The sequence below is a fragment of the Lipophrys pholis genome, assembly GCF_963383615.2.
Source record: "Lipophrys pholis genome assembly, chromosome: 9".
Taxonomy (NCBI): domain Eukaryota; kingdom Metazoa; phylum Chordata; class Actinopteri; order Blenniiformes; family Blenniidae; genus Lipophrys; species Lipophrys pholis.
In genome coordinates this window covers 29,260,615-29,282,498 of record NC_137639.1, presented here as the reverse complement: position 1 = coordinate 29,282,498, position 21,884 = coordinate 29,260,615, and the positions used below count along the sequence as shown (strand labels likewise).

Genomic DNA, 21,884 nt, shown 5'->3' with positions numbered 1-21,884 from the left:
CCACCACCACCCTCCCCCCCCTCCCCCCTCCCCCCTCCTCCCTCCTCTCCCGGTGAGCGTGCAGCAGACACGGGCTGTCTGGTGCGGAGGACACGCGGAGCTCCGTCTGAAGCCTCCGACGCGGGCAGCGGATCACAACGGAGCGGAGAGCGCCGAGCCTCGGGTGAGTGACGCTGCCCGGGCCGCCGGTCCGGAGCTCCGGAGGGTTTTTTTTTGTGTTGTGTTTTTTTGTGGAGGATCAAAACTGTTGATGAGAGTCAGACACACAGAGAGCGCGAGATCCAAACAACCAGTCAGACTCAACAGGCTCTGATGACGTCACGGAGAAGCACACGCAACGTCACCGGGTCCTGTTAATGAATTTCATTCAAAAAAATATCTGTCTGTATCTGTACCTGTCTGTACTTACCTGTCTGTGTCTACCTCTGTCTGGCTGTCTGTGTCTGTACCCATCTGTTTGTACCTGTCTGTGTCTGTACCTGTCAGTCTCTGATTTGACATTTAACATAAACAGGGCCTGGGCACGTATGTTCAAGGCTCCTCGGTCAGCTGAGGCCTCCTAGCTGGAGGTGTGAGTGTTGCAAAAAAAACCCAACCCCTGATTAAAGTCAGAAATGGAAATGTCCAGGTCTGTGTGTGAAAGTGTATGTTTGTATTTTAGATGTGTGTGTGTGTCATCGCCTGTCCTCCTCCTCCTCCTCCTCCTTCACCTCCTCAGGTGAGCATGTCGGTGCTTGGCTCCGCCCCCGGCAGCACAGAGGCGTGCCTCAGCATCATCCACAGCCTGATGGTTCACCGTCAGGGGGGAGAGAACGAGGGCTTCGCCAAACGGGCCATCGAGAGTTTGGTGAAGAAGCTGAAGGAGAAGAAGGAGGAGCTGGACTCCCTCATCACCGCCGTCACCTCCAACGGCCTCCAGCCCAGCAAGTGTGTCACCATCCAGAGGACGCTGGACGGCCGTCTGCAGGTACCACACAGGGGTCGCACAGGGTGACACAGAGTCGTAAAGGGTCATACAGGGGTCATACAGCCTCGCACAGGGTCATGAAGGTTTTTTTATATGGAAAATGAACTTGTCCAGTTCCATCAAAAAAAAAAAAAAAGAAAAAAAAAAGTTTTTCCTGAAGATGCAGCATGGCTCCTGCATCCAGCCTGAAGACGAGGAGGAGAAAGACAGAGGGGGAAGAGAAGAAAAAGACAGAGGAGGAGGAGGAAGAGGAGGAGGAGAATGAGTAAGGGAAGGCAAGAGTTTGTTTTGTCTGGAACACAGGAAAAGGGCGGAGCTTACCTAAACCAGACAAACTGTGTGTGTGTGTGTGTGTGTGTGTGTGTGTGTGTGTGTGTGTGTGTGTGTGTGTGTGTGTGTGTGTGTGTGTGTGTGTGTGTGTGTGTGTTGGTTCATCTGCCTCTGTGAGGACATTCGGGCTCAGTGAGGAGTCGTGTGTTTACTCCAGCTTCCTGAGACTCTGCATGACTGCACTTAGCTCCATTAGCTTCCATTAGCATTGTGAGGTCAGGTTAGGTTGACCAGGTTGGTTGTCGTTGGCAGTGATGAACTGGAATTAGCTCTCTCAGGCCTGGTAGACGTGTTCTGCCAGGAGCTCAGTGCGTCTTCTAGTTTATATGAACTCGCAGTGTCCAAACTTTTCTGCCGTCACACCTCTCTCTCTCTCTCTCTCTCTCTCTCTCTCCCCCCCCCCCCCCCCCCCCCCCCCCAGGTAGCAGGCAGGAAGGGTTTCCCTCATGTGATCTACGCCCGGCTGTGGCGTTGGCCCGACCTCCACAAGAATGAACTCAAGCATGCCACGTTCTGCCAGTTCGCCTTTGACCTCAAATACGACAGTGTGTGTGTCAATCCCTACCACTACGAGAGGGTGACGCCCCCTGGTGGCAGCACAGGTAACTGCACCACAGCCACCCAGCTCTTGAACCTCCTCCCGCACGTCATCAAAACATTAAATCTCTGGAGTCTTTTGAAACTCATCTTAAAGGTCCCATATTATGCAAAATTCACTTTCTAAGGGTTTTCTAACAGTAATATGTTCCTACAGTCTGTGTATGAGGCCCCAGAAGTAAAGACAGCCTGTCGTCTTCCTCACTTGCTCGCTCCACTTTTTAGCAAACGTGTGCTCGTACAGGCGAATCAGACATTTTCCCTTCATGACATCATGTAGGGAAATAACCACTCACTCTGGTAGTGGACAGTCACTTTAACTCTCTCTCAGGTAGATGAGCTCTGACCTAGGAGTAGGCGTGGACAGACACAGCTCATTAGAATTTAAAGGTACAGACACAGAAACAGCCTGTTCTCAGTAGAGCCACTAGAGGGACTTTTAGCCTGACATTTAGGACCAAGGCTGAATTTGGGGAAATAAACTTTGAATACAATCTCGTTGGACCGCTGACACCGATGTCAAATTGTTAAAAAGCTGTATAATATGGGACCTGTAAAACTATTCATGCTAAACAATGCTGTTCTACTGCAAATCCCCAAATAAGTAATTATTTAGTTTATTTTTTTTAACTTTCTTTTAACGTGCTCATTATTTACAGTGTCCTTGTCTGTTTTTAAATCAAATGTGTGATTATTATCGTTATGGTTTTGGTGACCCTCTGACCTCTGCTGCTGTCCTCGTTTAGGTCCTCAGTTGATGATTAAGGACGAGTTGTTGCAGGACTGTCAACATGCCGACCCGTCTCCCCACGCGGACCCCTGCGGACAGCCCCGCCTCCTCACCATGTACAGCAGCATGCCTCTGTCTCCGGCAGCCAGCAGCTCCATGACTGTCAGCGGGGTGGGCGGAGCCTCAGAGGGATTCCTCCACACCCACAACCACAGGACCCGGGCCTCACCCCCTTACCCTGCCACCCCTACCTCCCCCCATCAGCACTGCTCCGAGTACCCTGGATCCCCTAAACCAGGTACCTGAACTGTACTACGTCTGTACTTCATCATGACTCTATCACTACTGCATCACCGTTCCACCATTACTGCATTCATACTACATTTCTATCAGGAATTTACTGCTTCCTCCAGTACCTCACCATGACACCCAGTGGTGATGGTATCCAGTAATATTTGTACTCAGTAGTGTAACAGATATAGCTTTTGAGCAGAATGAGTATGATTAGTATAACAGATTCTATCACTTTGTGTTCTTTTTGTGTCCTCAGTCACCTGGACAGATAATAGCCCCATCCCCTACAGCTCTGCAGGACCTCCACATCGTGGGCGGAGTCACCAGCAGCCACCTGGTCAACATCATCACCACCACGACCCAAACACTCACTTCTGTGAGAACTGTTCAGTAATACTTCAATACTGTGTGGCAATACTGAAGAGCACTGCAGTGCTGGGCAGTAATACTTCACGCTGAGACCGTGTTTGTTTGCAGGGTCGCAGCATCACAGTGTCGCTCCGTACCCACAACCAGTGTCCAACCACCCAGGTGACACACCCGTCCTCAACTGCTTCACTCCGGCATCCCGCTCGCTCTGCTGTGTCTCACGGTGCGTTGGTGTTCCTCAGGTCCGGAGTTCTGGTGCTCCATCTCGTACTTTGAGCTGGACGTTCAGGTGGGTGAGATGTTCAAGGTGCAGGCCAGCTGTCCCGTGGTGACGGTGGACGGGTACGTGGACCCTTCGGGGGGAGACCGTTTCTGTCTGGGACAGCTGAGTAACGTCCATCGCACGGCCCCCAGCCATCGCGCCAGGTGAGCAGCATGATCATCCCTGACGATTTCATGCAATTTGGGTGAGAATTTTTTTTCGAAAAGTTGGTAAAATACATACGTCCATAGGCCACGCTTATACGTACCTGGGTATTTGAAAAAAACTGTGATATTTCTCTGCGTTTGGGCTGCACATTCACACATAAACCAGCTACGACTCACCACAAATGATGATTCCTGAAAACTCCGGCCACAGTGGAGATCAGGTTAAACTCTGTATCCCCGGTTGCATCTAACGGGGGGTAGGCAGAGATTTACGTCAGAATTTGAGACGTCGTGTATTTTTTCCAGGATTCTGATTGGCTATCATGGCTTCATGCTTCTCGCCACACTGCCCCCTACAGGTTTGTGATGCTCACAGCAGCTCTGAACCAGGTGTATATGCGGTCCGTGTCAATTAAGATATTTTTTGTAAATGTAGAGGGAGAAATACCAGTTTCTGTAAAAGCCCGGGAAAGTGTAAACGTGGCCAATTGTACATACATACATACAAACCAATAAATAAATACATGCAGATGAAAACATAACCTTCTCGGCGTAACTTTCACTGACGAAGGTGATAAGAGGCATTACTACTCTTTGGCAGCCTTTAACAGGAGCTTCAGTCTGGGTGTTTAAACAACTGTCGTCCTTCAGACTTCACATCGGTCGAGGGGTCCAGCTGGAGTGTCGGGGCGACGGGGACGTCTGGATGCGTTGCCTTAGCGATCACGCGGTGTTTGTCCAGAGTTTGTACCTGGACCGGGAGGCGGGCCGAGCGCCCGGAGATGGAGTTCACAAGATTTACCCAGGAGCGTGCATCAAGGTAGGGAAAGTCAGTGACCCACAGGGGGCGCTGTAGAGTCTTTTTTCTGTCTACGCTCATTACTTTGTGAGCGTATTTTCACCAGTTTGTGCTCCCGTTTGGACAATTTTGGATGGTTCTGATGGAGAGTAGAATCACTCTCAACACCCCTCCATCCTGCTTCTGTCACACCACCTGTGAATGTGTGTGTTTTTCACATGTGTGAATCTGACTTATTGTTGTTTCACCTTTGTGTGTGTGTCTCACCTGAGTGTGTTTTTCCAGGTGTTTGACCTGCGGCAGTGTCACAGACAGATGCAGCAGCAGGCAGCTGCTGTTGTCGGTTCGATTGCGGGTTCCAACAGCGTGAGCGGGGCGGCGCCTGCTGTCAGTAAGTATCACCAGTCTTTCTTTTTCTCGGGGGCATGTCCACCGTGACCCACCGCTCACGTGTCCGCCCGCAGGTGCATGTGCGACCGGTCTGGGCGTAGACGACCTGCGCAGACTGTGCATCGTGCGGCTCAGCTTCGTTAAAGGTTGGGGCTGCGATTACCCGAGACAGAGCATTAAGGACACCCCCTGCTGGCTGGAGGTGCACCTGCACCGTGCACTGCAGCTGCTCGACCAGGTGCTGCACACACTGCCACCGAGGGAACACACACACTGACACACACACACACTGCCACCGAGGGAACACACACACTGACACACACACACTGCCACCGAGGGAACATACACACTGACACACACACACACACTGCCACCGGAGGAACACACACACTGACACACACACACTCCCACAGAGGGAACACACACACGCACACACACAATCTTTATTTATAATCTGACGTTCACAGAAGCTCATTTATCGATTCAGACAAGCTTCAGACAATCAACCAATCACAGCAGTTCTTGTCATTTGTGTGCGTTTCCATGGATACCAGCAGAAAGATGTTCAAGAGATCGGTTCATTCAAACAATGTTTACTTATGTTTTGCTTTTGTTTATTTTTTTATGGGTATTTACCAAAGAGTCGTTTTTATTTGATATCATCACAGCCTGTCATATTTATTTCTTTTTTTTTGTATTTAAAAAGAAAAAATCTAATCTTCATGAAGTTTTTGTTCTGAAATGATCAATTGTGTGTGATATTTCCAAAGAAAATGAAACAGTCCAAATTAAGAAAAAAAGACTCCTGGTGTATAAGATTGTTGTCAGTTTCAGGATAACTTTATTTTTGCTACTAAAGTGAACACATTGAAATCTTCAGTCACGTTTTTTTCCTGCCTTTTTTGTTTTCATTTGATTTGTTGAAAATTTTGAAATATAATCAACAAAATTGAATCTTTGGTTTTAAGTTGTTCTGGTTATACAGTGAAGCAGTGACTCGTTAAACAAAAATAATAAAATAATTTTTCATTGTTCTTAAAATGTTTTATCAACTTCAATCATTCCTGTGATGTAAATGATGTCATACGGGTTTTAAATAAAGACTTTTAGCTCTTTGATGCGGTTTTTAATTCAACTATTACAAGTAAAATGGTTTATTTATGGTTAAGTCTTTAGACAGTATAACCTTTCAACACACTTTCCAGCCATTTGGGTCTGTGTTCTGTTTGAAATATAACTAGTGAAAGTAAATTGGTCAAGTCAAGCTCTTAGGTCCCGTTTACACGATGATGTTTTCAAGTGAAAACCGAAATTTTTTATTGTGTTTGTTTATAGGACAATGGCGCTGGGAGCCACTGAAAATGCAACTTTCTTTAAACGATTCTCGAGGTGGAACCTTTCGAAAAGGTTCAGACTCCGTGTAAATGGGGAAACGCAACTTTTCTGAAACGCTGCACACGGTCGTAATAAATAGTTCTTCTGCACATGCTCAGTAGACGGACAATAGAATAGACTGACGGGTTTCACATGAAAGTTCTTTTTCTGGCGATTTTGAGCGTTGAATCCACCCCACAAATGTGATGCTCCAGATACTCAACCTGCTCAAAGGAAGGTCAGTTTTATAGCTTCTCTAACCAGCTAAACTGTTTTCAGCTGTGCTAACATGACTGCACAAGGGTTTTCTATTCGTCCATCAGCCTTCTGACACAATGAGCAAACACATTGGACCATTAGAACACTGGAGTGATAGTTGCTGGAAATGGGCCTCTATACACCTATGTAGATATTGCACCAAAAACCAGACATTTGCAGCTAGAATAGTTATTTACCACATTAACAATATATAGAGTGTATTTCTGATTAGTAATCTTAATTGAAAAAAACTGTGCTTTTCTTTCAAAAATAAGGAAATTTCTAAGTGACCCCAAACTTTTGAACGGTAGTGTATTTCCCTTGGTTTGCTCTATGAAACTGAAACAGTTTTTTGTTTATGAATGAAAAAGAGTCATTTCGGTGAAATGTGGCGCCAATAAGAACAAAGAGTCAGCGCCAGTAATGTTTAAATGCTCCAGCCTCGGCCTCTCATTGGTCACAGCAAAGTAACGCCTTCGAAATTCCATCCAATCGGAGAAGAGGATTTTGCATAACTGGCTGATGAGGCGGGGCCAACAAACTGCTCGGTGTGTGGGCCAATAGGAAGGAAAGGGGCGTGGTCTGTCAATGGAGGCGGGGCAGCTTCGAACATGGCGGTGTAGTGTTCGCCTGATGTCCGCAGGAGAAACCGCTCTCGCCGCTCTTCACTTCCACCGTCTCCCGCTGCGTCCCGCTCCGTTTGCGTGGTCTGGACTCCTAACATGGACATGAAGAAGAGGATCAGCCTGGAGCTCCGGAACCGAAACCCCGCCGAGGTGAGTGACGAACCCCTGCCGGAGCTGAAGCGAAGCGGGACGCGGCGTCAACACCCCCCCCCCCCGCCCGCCCTCCTCTCGCTCGCGCACGGGACCGTTACCGAGTGCCTTCCGCGGGAAAACCGTCGATGTCGCATGATAGGAAAACACGGGTCCGAGCGGCGCGCGCTCCCGCTTCACGGCTTACAGCGTGGCCTCATGCACTTAAAACAGCTAACGGGCTAATCGGTGTTTCGGCTTCACTGGCTTCGATGTTAACTAGTGGCCAACCTACGTTGCTTTCGGCTGGTAACGTCCCTCCATCTTTATCGCTTTATCCGGGTCAGAAGCGCGAGGCGCTGGAGCAGCTGTGCAGTCAGGGGCCAGGGACAGGTCACGTGACCATCACATAGCAAGCACGCACGCACGCACGCACACACGCACACACACAAAGCTACTTTCAGGCCATCAATTAACCTCATATGGATGCCGATGGACTTTTGGAGGAAAACAGAGGTGATGGTGACGAGCTGAAACCCACGAACACGTTTCCGGAGTCCCCCCCCACCCAGCGGCGGTCCAGGTGGCGCAGGATGTAGTCTCCGCCTGTCTTCAAAGCGTCCAGCAGGGGGCGTGCGCTCGAATAACCTGCAGTCGTTCATGGACAGAGGATTCCTGAAGAGTGAGGATGGTGGAGGCTTTCAGCTACACACACACACCAACTGCAACTCCATGGAATTATATCTGCCACAATCCTGAGCGTGAGGTTTTTGAAAAAGAAAAACTTCATCTGAGCAATCAGAAATCTGTGCTCACAAAATATGTTTTTATGGTTGCTATTATCGCTATGCACGCACAATCATGGTGTTTTCTTCTCCAATTTGTTATTGTAGATTTAAACTACTAACTTACTACGTCTTATAAATGTGCCACAAAATCAGCCAATCACAGACTTTTACAGGGTCATTCTGATTGGCTGATTCTATCAGGTCTGTATTTTGGTACGTGCCTCTCTTTCATTATTGAATTGCATAAAATTATAAATTTGTACAACTCCAGCTCTGATTTGCACACAATCGGTGACTGGCTGCTGATCCTGTCACTTAAAGTCAGAACACACCCACTCTTCTTTCAATCTTTGTCCAGTTAATGTTTATGTTTAGCAGGAGCTTTCAAAAATATTGATGCCCTTTGACTTTTCCACTTTCTTTCTTATAACGACCACAGATTTTAATGTATGTTCTTGGGATTTCATGTGTTGGGTTAGGGTTAGATTGTAAAGTGGGAGGGAAATGAGACATGGTTTTACAATCTGTTTACAAATGAAAACCCTGAAAAGTGTTTCACTCAAAGATATTCAGTCACTTTGAGTCAGACGCGTGTGGGGGTGATGTGTTCAGGGTGATGATGTGTTCAGGGTGATGTGCAGTGCTAGTGTTCCACTTCCACCTCCTTTGTTTCATTTAGTCCAAAAAGTAAAATTTTGTTGTCATCTGACCAGATAACTTTCTTCAACATGTTTGTTGATTCTCCAACATGGATTGTGACAAACTAAAAAAATACTTTTTCAGGATTTGTTTCAACAGTGTCTTTCTTCTCACCTCTAAAGTATATATATACATTTGTGGTTGCGATATATGACAAACTGGAAAATTTCACGGAGTATCAACACTTTTCCAAGCAGCTATAGAGACATATGATATCACTTCCTGAGCTTTTTGAAGTTACTACACATTGTCTGTCAACACACCCGTCCTCACACTGTTGTCATGGTGATGTGTTCAGGTAGCTGAGCTGGTGGTGGATAACTGTCGCTCCGGTGACGGAGAGGTGGAGGGTCTGACGGACGAGTACACGGAGCTGGAGATCCTCAGCATGGTCAACGTCAACCTCAGCTCGCTCTCCAAGCTGCCCAAACTTCCCAAACTACGCAAGGTCAGTGAACGCACCACCACCGCTTCGTGTCGAGGGTTTAAAGGCAGCAGGTGTACCTCAGGGTTCAGGTCTCGCTCCCTTATAGTTTCAGTCTTTGTAAAAACGGGTGACACTTGAATGTATTATTACTGAGGTGTGTGTGTGTGTGTGTGTGTGTGTGTGTGTGTGTGTGTGTGTGTGTGTGTGTGTGTGTGTGTGTGTGTGTGTGTGTGTGTGTGTGTGTGTGTGTGTGTGTGTGTGTGTGTGTGTGTGTGTGTGTGTGTGTGTGTGTGTGTGTGTGTGTGTGTGTGTGTGTGTGTGTGTGTTTCAGCTGGAGGTCAGTGATAACATCATCTGTGGAGGTTTGGACTCTCTGGCTGAAAAATGTCCAAATTTGACACATCTGAACCTGAGTGGGAACAAGATCAAAGAACTGAGCAGCATCGAAGCCTTGGTAGATACTCACTCACTCACTGCGTCACTCCATCACTCACTCACTCACTCACTCACTCACTCACTCAAAAATTGAGACAATATCAAGAACCTACAACATTCTGCTCAGCCATTAGGTTCACAATATGCAGTAATGGCGCCCCCTGGAGGTGTCTGAGGGTGTAGGTGTGTCTCGAGGTGGTTGTGGTCCAAGCATGTGTTTGTTTGTGTGTGCGTGTCTGTTCCTTCAGCAAAACCTAAAGAACCTGAAGAGTCTGGAGCTGTACAGCTGTGACATCGCAGCGCTGGACGACTACAGGGAGAGCGTCTTCACGCTGCTGCCTCAGATCTCCTACCTGGACGGCTTCGACCAGGACGACAACGAGAATCCAGACTCAGAGAATGGTACACACACACACACACACACACACACACACACACACACACACACACACACACACACACACACACACACACACACACACACACACACACACACACACACAGTAACGCCTGATCGTTCTGTGGTGCTGGAGAACCGCCTACACAGCTCCAGAGTAACTTTTTCTTTTTTCTTTCTCTAACAGATGAGGATGATGAGGCCGGTCCACCCGGGGATGAAGACGAGGATGACGAAGACTCTGAGGGAGAGGAGGAGGATGATGATGACGATGATGACGAAGAGGAGGAGGAGGTTGGGCTGTCGTACCTGATGAAGGAGGGCATCCAGGTGAAAGTGCAGCTGCAGGCTGGGCCCAGCAGGGGGCAGTGCTCGTGCTGTTTACTGACACACTTCTCCACAGGATGAAGAGGATGATGGCGACTACGTGGAGGAAGAGGATGACGAAGAGGAAGAGGACGATGCAGGTTTGTCTTCATGATACATTTGGGGTCCACAGGAAAGTTCGTAAACTGAGGTTCTCTCATGCAGCCGCTCTTAATGTGTGTGTGTTTCCTCAGATGAGGATGCCGCCGGTGTTCATGGTGAAAAGAGGAAGAGAGACGCCGAGGATGATGGCGACGATGATGACGACGATGATGAATAACGGGCCACCTCCTCCGCCTGTAGCCCCGCCCCCTGCCTCTCCTGCAGTGACCTCTGACCTGCCGTGCCTCGGAGCCACAAACTGACAGACTCTAGACGTCATCGTTATCTTGGCAACACGCCACCAACCCCCGATGAGACTAGAGATTACATGTAATCAGAGGAATGAGTGAGAGTACATGTAATTAGATTACATGTAATCAGAAGCTGTTTGTGTGATAATGTCGCTAACTTTTTTCTAAGTTTATTTGAAAAGTAAAGTTCAGGAGATGTAAATCTCTCACACATCCTGTCAGTGTGCCCCCGATGGTCATTCCCGGTAATGCTGCACACTTTGATTCGTCCTGTGAACACTACATTACCCATGAGTCTCGGTGGCCGAGCCCGGCTCATGGGAGCGCCATGGCGGCTGCCGATTGGTCCACATGTGACCCAAAAATCTGTTCTGCTTGGATGGTTCTCCTCCTGGAGGATGTTTAGTTGGACGCCCCCCCCCCCCCCCTCCCCCGCCTGCCAGTCTGTGGCTCTGCTGAGGGTCGGTTCAGCTCTGGACCGCCAAAATCCAGGCTCCAAGACGAGGTCTCTGCTGGTCTCTGAGGTGTGTAAATAGTCGTGGTGTGTGCTGGTCTGGTGGTTTTGGGTCGGAGTTGATTTTATTTTTTTATTCCTCTTGTCTGCCCGTTTTAATGTTTTTGAATAAAACTTCTGAATCCTTTCAACTGTTCTACCACTTCAGTGTTATATGGGCATACAGTGTGTGGAGTAGGAGCTCACACACACCTGTTTGGAGTGTATGTGTGTGTGTGTGCGTGCAAATAGTTTTGCCTGGATTTGTTTGCCCTTCAGACTTGGTTTGATAAACAAATTAGCTTACCTCTTCAGGAGCTTCACTGAGATCAAGTCAGCATTAGCAGCAAGCTGCTCACTCGCCCGTTAGAATTATTAGCCCGCGATAACTTTATTATAACCAAGTGAAACTAAGTGAATCTCGCCAGCTCAGTAATGACACGCGTTCCTGTTTCAGTCATGGGTTTTTATTTCTTCCTACATGACCTGATCACTACAGAACTACAGCTCCCATCATCCTCCCTGCTTTAAGGCGAAAGCAGCTGCACGCTGCTGGAGACACGGGAAGCAAATTACCCATCCTACCACAGGAAGTTGAACAAGTCGGGCGCTTTTGGGCAATTTGTGCAATCTACCCCTTTGCGCAGCGCAAATAATGGATCCGTTATTTGTGCAAATATCCGTCAGTCGCGCTGCGTAATCGGCTAATGTTGGCACAATTGGCCAATGTGTGCGCTAGTTAAGGACTCATTATTTGCACTTCGCCCAAAAGCGCTGGACAAACACACCACTTCCCATTCATCCATTCATTCATTCATTCATTCATTCACTCTGAGATGAACTAAAAGCTGCACACTCGGCACATTTTCCCTGACGTCAGCGAACACTCAGGCCGTCGCTCTACGACACCAGTGGATCCTGAACTTCATCCTCCAGCCACGTGGAAACCCGACCCGTCAGAAGACGGCATGACGAGGGCTGAGCTGAAGAAAAGTCACCTCGGTACCTCGCGCGTTTGGTTCCTTCACTTTGCTGGTATTTCCTGCTCCATCCGGACCTCCCCGCCGCTCACATCAGACTCGGGGGTTCCGGGTTGAGTCTGGTGCCGTTTGACGGGCCGACAGAGTCCAGTTGCCGGTACAGAGCCCGGAGCTCCTTCACCTCCTCCAGTACCTCCTGGGCGTGCTTCCAGGCCGCTGCCGCCTCCTTCAGAAGTCTCTCGGCTTCGACTCCTTCAGGGGCCTTCGTCCGCTCCCCCTCCACCCGTGCCTCCGTCAGCAGGAGCTCCGTCTCCTGCAGCTTCCGCTCGATGAGTTCCTGCAGGCGGCCGAGAGGCGCCGCGCTCGGTTTGGCCTCAGAGATCATCAGGATCTGGTCCACAGAGGCACAGCGGTTCTTCTCAGCCGCGGTCAACCCTTTTCCCGACTCGGGGGATCGGATCACCACCACCTGACGTGGGAGACTCTGTGACTTCCCAGAAGCCTTGGCGGGCTCGGCCGAGAGACTGCCGTCCATTTTTGACCGTGGACAGTCAGCACTGACGGCCAATAGCGATTTGTCCAAATCAACCCTGAAGGGCTCACAACCGTCCTCCTGGATCAGATCCAAAGTCAGCATCCCGTCAGAGGAGGAGGTGGAGGCCTGCAGTGCAGAGAGAGAAGAGGAGGAGGCCCGTGAAACTTCATTCACTCATCTGTAGCCAATAAAACATCTGATTCGGTCCTTCACTGGACTTTAAAAGGAGGAGGGGTGTAGTACCCACCACAGCCAGCAGGTGTCCTCGGGTGGGCAGCCGCCGGTTGTGGGGGATCTTCACTCGGTCCCTGGTCAGGTGACTCAGCTGAGAGTCTTCCACAGTCACCTGAAATAACAGACAAGACATGAGAATTCAGGCGGATCAGTGCCATCTTTTCGGAGTATATTAGTTTCAGCCAATAAGAGCCTGTATGAGAGCAGCTGGTCCCGCCTCTCTGAGGTTACATAAAAGGCCTTCATCAGCCAACTGGGTGTGGGGGGGGAGATGGAGCGTCAATGGTATTGATGGGTGGAAAACTGAAGCTGCAGACAGACGGCAGACAGTCCAGAGAGTCCAGATCCAATCGTCAGCAGGAGACACGGCCGCTCTGTCACCATCTGGCTTGTTTGCCTCTGAGTTCAGACTCTCTGTCCCCTATAAAGACGTCCAAACCTCGGGGTCTCGTCCCAGTGAGTCGTGCCCGAGGCCACCAGGAGGCATCTTGATCAGATGAAATACCTCAGCTGGCTGCAGAATGACTTGAGTGGCTCAGCGACCTCTCCAGTTCCTGGTAGACTTAACCTGGAGAAGTCCAGGCAAACGCGTCAAAGCACGGTGTTGCAAGCCCGTCTGTCTCATGTGGCGACAACAAACTGGTTCAGAACCTCAGAGAAACGGGAGTAGCTAGCGGCTCACAGCTAAGTGCGCTAGCACAGCACCTCGTCCAGAATCCGGTTCTTGGCTCTGGTGATGGCGGCGTTCAGAACGTTGATCCACGACTCTTTCTCCTCCGGACTGACGGCCAGAAACACCAAGTTAGGAACCTGAAACACAGAAACCCCACACGGTCACAAAGGGGTGTGTGTGTGTGTGTGCGTGTGTGTGTGTGTGTTTGTTTACTGTTGCAGGTGTAAGCACCATGTTTCCAGGTGAGCTGCAGCGCTGCAGTCTGAACTTGCTGTGGTTCTTTTTGCTGCGGCTCTTGTTCTTCCTGATCTCCTCACAGCGCTCATAGTCCGACAGGTCCAAAACCTCATCGGCCCGACCCAGCTCCTTCACCTGTACACACACACACACACAGAGTAATGAGCAGACAGACAGGTGAGTGACATCGCTCTGGGCCTGCTAACAGTTAGCCTGAGGCTATCACAGACCACCTGTTTGTCACCATGGAAACAGCTTCAATTATTAACCAGCTTAAAACTGAGACATTGTGGGAGGTATTATACGCACAGACACAGACACACACACACACAGACACACACGCACACACACACACTGGTCAGTGGCTTGTGTGGACTGAACCGTAACATCAGCGTGAGGCTTTGATTTTCACTTCATAGACGAGAGCTGTGTGTCCTCACAGGGTCAGGTCAGCCATCGCTATAACACACACACACACACACACACACACACACACACACACACACACACACACACACACACACACACACACACACACACAGCTGTGTGTTTTGTTACTCTTTCTGATGAGCAACATGTCACAACTTCCTTCAAATCCTCTTTTGACCAAATTCTGTCTCACTTCAGTTTTTCTGTGCTTTACTTCCTTTCTAAAAGTACCCAGGAACACGCGGCGCCACAGAAACCACGAGCACAGGCACACACACTTCCTCCCGAAACGATCACTTTAAACTCGCGTTCGGCGTTTTCAGTCCCTGCAACTGCTGGACTCCTGCGATTGTTCCTCTTCACACTGCCAGCCAATCAGAATGAATGGACACCAAACTGGGAGACAGGGACCGTCCAGCCAGCCAATCGACTGCTGGCTCTGGTTACCATGGCGATTCAGAGAGCGAGACAGACGGACTGTGAACAGAGTGCAAACGGAAGAGGACACAAACTGGCGTCCTTAGTGTCTCCACACATACACACAATTTCCCAAATTTAAAACAAGTGAGATCAGAGATTTTAAATTAATTAATTAAAAAATCGACAAAGAGATTCTCAGTTTTATGATGGTTCTATGAGGATGTTCTCAAAACTATAGATGTTCCATGAGGATATTTCCAGTTTTATAGAGGTAATACTAAGACATTTTCAGTGTCCTAGAGGTTAAAGCAAAAAATATTTTCAGAGTTATCGAGGTTCTATTTAGGTGTTCTCAGTGTTATGCTGGTTATAGGAAGACACTTTTAGAGGTTTTAAGGTAAGTTCTCAATGTTATTACAGAGGTTATACAAAGATATGCCCTGTTATAGTATAGTTGTTATAGGTTCTATGAGGACGCTGTCAGTGGTTACACAAGGAAGTTCTCAAATTTATTATAGAGGTTTTAAGGGAAGTTCTCAGCGTTATAGAGGTTAAACAAAAATAGTTTCAGAGTTATTGAGGTTCCATTCTGATGTTCTCGGTGTTATAGTGGTTATACAAAGACACTTTTAGAAGTTTTAAGGGACGTTCCCAGTATTACAGGAGGTTCTATGGGGACGTTCTCAGTGTTATAGAGAATAAAGACCTCGCTTCCTCCCCGGCTGCAGTGTAATCGGAGCACTCAGTGTGTTCGCAGCTTGGTCTGAAATCTGACTCCTGCGGAACGTTGACTGTAGAAACTCTGTGTTTGCTGGCTGAACCAAAACACTAGAACATGGCAAGTAGTATTCTGAGTACAGAAATACTCCTATTGCATAAGTACTCCCAGAATAGAAGTAATTCCAGTATAGCGGTAATATAATTTAATTATAAGAATGATTCATTTCAGGCATGTTGATCGTCACAGCTTCCTTAAATATTTACATACGCTACCGGCCAAAAGTTTTAGAACGCCAAAGGTTTTCCCCGTTTTTTTTTTGTTTGTTTTTTTCAAAAAGTCGTTCAAGTCCAATAAATCAATTGAAATGGTACTAAGGTAAAGGAATTGAGCTTAAAAAAAAAGGTTAAGGTTAAATGTAATGTAAATTTTAGATTTTTATTTCTGTAACAATGGAAGTTGATTCCACCTTGAAAGTTACTAAATCCTTCAGGTGTTTCACCTTTTCCCGATTCCTTACAAACCCCTCCGTCTGCATTAAGGCAGCGTTGGAACACACTGTAGTGCTACACACTTGTGAGCATCAGTTGAAGATCATCGTACTGCAGAAAGGCGTGTGTTGCAATAAAGATGGTGACAAATAAAAAAAACAAAACAAAGGCAGTTAATAATAGAAGAGAGAGACGGGCCATCATAACTCTTTAAAATGTCTTTCCGACAGAGGAATTCAAAGAGATTCAAGGTATTCGCGGGTGAAATGGAAACTTTACCATCAAAACGCTCTCAGAAGCTGAAATGCTGACAGGAAGAGGTCTGGCAGACTGAAAGCCACAACAGAATCAGAAGACAAGCTTCTAAAAATTACCAGCTTGTGAGGCAGGCGGCTGACGGGACAACAGCGAACAGATAAACAGCAGTCGTATTGAGGAAGTCTCAGCTTCATCAGTGAAGAGGAGAACTGGAGCGGCAGGTCTGACAGAACGAGGTGCAGGATGAAAGCTATGAATAAAGAGGCTTAGAAAATGATTCCATGACTTCATTTGACATTAAATTGATTTTTTAAATTTTTTTTCATTAAATGAAACATTAAAATAAATGATTGTAAATGGAAAGATTGGGCTGTTCTAAAACTTTTGGCGCATAGTGTATGTTCACATATTCACAATTATAAACACAGTTCACGTATCAATGGTCTAACATTTCTACAGCAGCAGCGAACATAAACACACTCGTGTGCACACACAGTAGTCATGTGTACAAAGGAAGAGACTTATAAAAGCCAACTTCCTATTGAGTATCTTCCTTAACCTCCTTCGGCCTTTCAAGTCTTTCAGTGACCCGCATCATCTCTGCAGCCAGATCGAGGACGTCCTCTCCTCCAGCACCATCCTCAGCACCTGGCACCCCCCAGGGCCGTGTCCTCGGCCCACTCCTATACTCACTGTCCACACATGACCGCTCTCCCATTTACAACGCAAATCAGACATACAAAGTGTCTGAACAGTGACTTGCTCCCACAACTGACTTCAAGAGAAACAGGTGGAGAGATCGTTCCCATGTAAAACTAGAGCTACACTCGGTAGAGCGCAGACAATTCGCCGATGCCACATTCGCCAGCGTGATGGCCGTCTGCTCATATCGATGCTAACTAGGTAGGTCAGGTAGCAACATCCCTGCGTGAAGCACTAGGGAGCGTCTCCATGGCAACAGACGCTGAACTCCTCCATGAGGTACCGCTCTCATCCGCTTCGTATGGGAACATTTTTCGCAGTTATTTGGGAGGATTTATTTTGGAAACGGTTCGCCGTTAACGTCCCAAAATCGAATCAATTGATCCTTGTATGATGACAAATCCTCCCTGAAGAGTTCATGCAATTCGGATGAGTAGTTTTTGAGGAAAGTTGGTAAAATACATACATACATACAAGCCAATAAATATATTAATAAATACACGTAGACAAAAACATAACCTTCTCGGCCACCTTCGTTGGCAGCCCAACTTTCGTTGGCGAAGGTAATCAATCATCTGTAATCTGTAAAAGACCTGAACTGGTTTTACACCTCAATCTGACCCGATGCACTCTTTAAAAATATATTTCATAGGTAATGTGTTATCTTCATACACTGCCGGCAGTCAAACCACGCCGATCTCTCCAGTCCTACTGCACACACTCTCAACCAAACCCCCACCCTGCCAGCCCCTCACCCCCCGTCGCTCAGACACGCAGTGCTGCAGCCACTGGCCAGGCCCTGTTATCCAACTCTTTACCCCGAGGCTGTGGCGCCGATTCAGCCCACCCCACCACAGATGTCCCCCTGTACCAGTGCAAGAGCATGCCAGCAACCGGGAGGGAAACCAGAGGCAACGTGCCAGATCCCAAACACCGACACCGAGGGCCCAAACACCCCCCATCAGAATGTACTCACCGTTGTTAATGTTTATAGCGTATTAATGTCTATGTATGTGGTTTCGTTACAAAAACAAACGACAGCACACAATAGTGGCCCTACATCAAAACGGCATGATTTTCAGCATTTCTGCCATTTCCATGTAAATGGACTTCACTTTCAAAACACTGGAATTCAGTGTAAATGGGAAACAAAAATGCCAAAACGATTTGTGTTTTAACTTGAAATGTCGTGCAAACGGGGCCTCAAATGTACGTCTCCACATTGAGGTTTGGTTACCATGATGATAATTACAACTTTATCTCTGTGTTCAGCTCTGATTGGTCAGCTGACAGAGTGGCAGGTGTCAGTCAATCCCCCCCCCCCCCCCCCACTCACCTCTTTCTGGCAGACAAACAGCTGGTCTCCTCTCAGAACCACGAACCGGTTCTTCCAGATCTCCCTGAAGATCCCCTTCCCACAGAACTTCCTGATCCAGCCCACCTTATCAGGGGTGATGTTCTGAGGCGCCGAGTCCGCTGCGCCCTGAAACCAGAACCACACAACCTGTTGTCAGAGACTTCTGTGCATTCTGGGTATTGGGCGAGATTACTTCAGTTCTTTTGTCATCTGTCAAGCATTCTTGTTGAGTTGTTTCATAGAGTGATAAAAAAAGACTCATTTTCACACTTTCCAATAATTTTACCAACCCATTGACCTTTGACATCATTCGCTGCTGTTTTTATGGTTTCACAATTGCACCACTTTTACAGTCTACTGCTACTGCGGCCCAAACGTCATTGCTGCTGTTGAGTCATTTAGGGTTAGGTTTGAATAGATGCCATGCATGCGCTCTGCTGTCCCTGTGCTGTGTCCAGTCTGTGGTGCGTTCAGGTGTCCAGTGCCTAAACTGGGTGTCCAGTTAGTGGGGCGTTCAGGTGTCCAGTGGATGTTACGTAATCCCATTAATCCGCTGTAATGAGACACCAACTCCGCAGATTACCCCGCTTCACTTTCCATCACTTTTGCGAGGCTTTTATTCTGAAAAACAAAGGCGCTTCTTTGGTTGCCTGTTGCTTCCTTCAGAATAAGAGCCGCTTTAATCCTTTTGTCCTCGCGCCACGGCATAACGGGACAAAGCGGCCGTCCCCGAGCCGCGGCCGCTCCGAGCCGCTCACACTCACCCGCTTCCCGGAGCAGTTCTTCTTCATGTTGCCGGTGTCGGACCGGGCCCCGCCGGCACTTCTCCCACTTCCACAGAACTCCGGTCACCGTCCGGACAGCGCGGCGCTGCGGCCGGAGCAAGAGGAGCCGCAGCGGGCGAGGAGCCGGTGGAAGTCCCGCAGGAGGACCGGAGCCTCCGCCGCCGCCGCGCCGCTCAGCTGCAGGCAGTGCTCGGTGTTGCCGTCCCGTCCGCCCCGCTGCTGCTGTCAGCCGCCGGGCTCCGCTGCACTCTGAGCGGACAGCAGCAGTCCCGACAGCCGGGTCCGGTTACTCCTCCCCGCGGGACTCCCTGCTGGCTCAGCGGCTCCTCAGCAGCCCGACAGCGCCTCCCGGAGGCCGCATATTGAAAAAAACTCGAGACTCTGATACAAGTGTGTGTGTGTGTGTGTGTGTGTGTGTGTGTGTGTGTGTGTGTGTGTGTGTGTGCGCGTGTGCGTGTGCGTGTGCGTGTGCGTGTGTGTGTGTTACAGAGAAAGAGATAATCCATCTCACAGATGTTGGAGTCTCTACTGATCTGGGTCAGAGACACCAGCTGATCTACAGATTATCCACTGACACACTTCAACACGACAACACACTTCAGCATAGCAATACACTTCATCACAACAACACACAACACAATAACACACTTCAACACGACACACTTTATGTCTGCAACAATTCAGCACACTTCATCACAACAACACACTTCATCACAACACACAACAACACAATAGTAATACACATCACCACAACAACACACTTCATCACAACACACAACAACACAATAGCAATACACATCACCACAACAACACACTTCATCACAACACACAACAACACAATAGTAATACACATCACCACAACAACACACTTCATCACAACACACAACAACACAATAGTAATACACATCACCACAACAACACACTTCATCACAACACACAACAACACAATAGCAATACACATCACCACAACAACACACTTCATCACAACACACAACAACACAATAGTAATACACATCACCACAACAACACACTTCATCACAACACACAACAACACAATAGCAATACACATCACCACAACAACACACTTTATCACAACAACAGACTTGAAACAACAGAGAGAGGGAGAGAGCCTCTAATTTCTCCACTGAAATAACAAGATGCAGATTACTGAAAATTTGAAAAGGTACTGTATCTATATATTGAATATTAATATTCGGGTGTTAATAATTGTATTTAATGTATGAATGTAACATGTGACTTAGTTAAGATTTCTGTCACACTCAGCTGAATTTGTTTATTGATAAGTCTTAAAATAGCAGATTTTTTGACATAAAGGCTGTGGAGGAGCACTACAAACAGCAGGATTAAAAATATCCTGAAAAAGCTGCGTTACATTGACTGTGTACCATCATTCACCAGAAGAGGGCGCTCTCTGAAGACAATGCCGTCATTAAGGCAACTGCTTACGCTGGTTTGATGAAGATCATTTGTTCAGCTAGTGTGATGCTGTGTCTGTGGCATCATTAATGATGGTTTACCAGGAACATGGATGTTTACTCTTTAGGAAATCGCTGCTTTTCTGGATAACGCATAGAAAAAGTCTGTAAAGGCCCATGATTACATCAGTGACTGATAAATTCATCAGATCTGTAAATTCACTGTAAAATGATCTTTAAGATGAAAGGAAAGGAATTTAAAAAAAAAACATCCACATTCATCTCAAACTCTTCACAACTAGATCTAACAGATACACAGAGAATCAAACCAGACGACACGTGGGTTGGGTCAGCAACAACAGAGTTAACGCAGCCAGACTAGAAAGGATCTATATTTAGCAAAGTTCCAGCCTGGCTAGCAGCTTCATCAACCCACTTGGCTTTACCAGCCACCACCTTGCCAGTTTATACGTAATCGTCCCACCTGGTGAGAGGGTTGGGTGTTGGTGCCACTTTGATAACAAGCTTCTTGAAGACAACCTCTACTGCCAGTAATGTGAACTTTTCTGGACCAAAAAGACAACCGTAACTCTTTAACATGGTGGTGGCAGGTTGATAAAGCCCGAATTAGACTCTTTCTGCCAGGAATACAAAGAACAGTCAATCAGAGGAGAAGCTAAACAAGAACCCTGATCTGACCACAGGCCAACAGCTGCAGGAGAGGAAGCTGGGAGTTAAATGTCTCCTGCATGAAAGAGTAAAAGGAGCTCCTGGCAGGTCTTGGTTAATCCAGCTGTAGAACATGGACGCCCCGGACTCTTTCTTTTTTCATCTGGAGAGATCACGGAACACCCCCCCCCCCAAAAAAAAATTCCGAAATGAGAATGTGCACTCGGTAGAGCGCATACCTTTGCCAACGAGACATTGGTCACCATGGAAACCAATAGATTCCAAGGTTATTTGATCCACCACATCACTCATCGTTTGAATTGTTTCGTGTTATCCCTGTTTGACACTGTGATGTAAACACATTTTACAATTTCTGTTTCAGCTGACACTACAAGCTTTCTTTGCGGAACCGAGTTAGCACGAGCTGTCCTAAACCGTGAACTGACCCTGGAAGAAAGAACCACAGCTTTCACTCAGGGCACCAGGGATTGATGGCTCCACCACAGACGTCTTTGAGCGTCTTAAGACCTTTATTGGCTCGGACTTTCATCAAGTCCTCCTGGAGGTCCTCAGAACAGTTCTCCTCTAGCATCTTGTCAACGGGCTTTTATTTCTCTACTTCCAAAGAATGGCGACTTAGCTTTACTTAAGAAGTGCTCGTCTGGGGACCAGTGTCAGAAGAGCTGGTTGCACTAAACTGGGTCACCTGC

At 47.8% G+C, this 21,884-nt stretch overlaps 3 protein-coding genes across 5 annotated transcripts; 2 read left to right on the top strand and 1 right to left on the bottom strand.

Annotated features, from left to right (window-relative positions):
- Positions 1-71: 71 nt before the first annotated feature.
- Positions 72-6,021, top strand: LOC308114831 (mothers against decapentaplegic homolog 4-like; the record flags this gene model as incomplete). Of its 2 annotated transcripts, XM_080472040.1 has the most annotated exons (10): positions 72-163; positions 719-967; positions 1,719-1,899; positions 2,641-2,922; positions 3,175-3,294; positions 3,396-3,449; positions 3,530-3,713; positions 4,368-4,536; positions 4,801-4,906; positions 4,980-6,021. In XM_080472040.1, 9 exons carry the CDS (start codon positions 725-727, stop codon positions 5,180-5,182), a joined length of 1,542 nt encoding a protein of 513 aa, XP_080328166.1. In that variant the 3' UTR covers positions 5,183-6,021. The 2 variants fall into 2 exon arrangements, with proteins under 2 accessions (XP_080328166.1, XP_080328167.1); XM_080472041.1 differs by lacking the exon at positions 72-163 and having other exon boundaries at positions 725-967; positions 4,801-4,902; positions 4,980-5,066.
- Positions 6,022-7,099: 1,078 nt separating this feature from the next.
- On the top strand, positions 7,100-11,412 carry LOC308114838 (acidic leucine-rich nuclear phosphoprotein 32 family member D-like). The gene is made up of 7 exons (XM_080472051.1): positions 7,100-7,313; positions 9,078-9,227; positions 9,538-9,660; positions 9,890-10,043; positions 10,226-10,368; positions 10,442-10,505; positions 10,599-11,412. The coding sequence occupies exons 1-7, from the start codon at positions 7,260-7,262 to the stop codon at positions 10,682-10,684; spliced, it is 774 nt and encodes a 257-aa protein (XP_080328177.1). The 5' UTR covers positions 7,100-7,259; the 3' UTR covers positions 10,685-11,412.
- Positions 11,413-11,697: 285 nt separating this feature from the next.
- Positions 11,698-19,513, bottom strand: plekho1b (pleckstrin homology domain containing, family O member 1b). Of its 2 annotated transcripts, none has more exons than XM_080472048.1 (6): positions 19,049-19,513; positions 18,264-18,410; positions 13,904-14,044; positions 13,705-13,809; positions 13,013-13,111; positions 11,698-12,891 (listed from the first exon to the last, which is right to left on the bottom strand). In XM_080472048.1, the coding sequence occupies exons 1-6, from the start codon at positions 19,073-19,075 to the stop codon at positions 12,319-12,321; spliced, it is 1,092 nt and encodes a 363-aa protein (XP_080328174.1). In that variant the 5' UTR covers positions 19,076-19,513; the 3' UTR covers positions 11,698-12,318. The 2 variants fall into 2 exon arrangements, with proteins under 2 accessions (XP_080328174.1, XP_080328175.1); XM_080472049.1 differs by lacking the exon at positions 19,049-19,513 and adding an exon at positions 18,583-18,907 and having other exon boundaries at positions 11,704-12,891.
- Between the last annotated feature and the right edge of the window lie 2,371 nt (positions 19,514-21,884).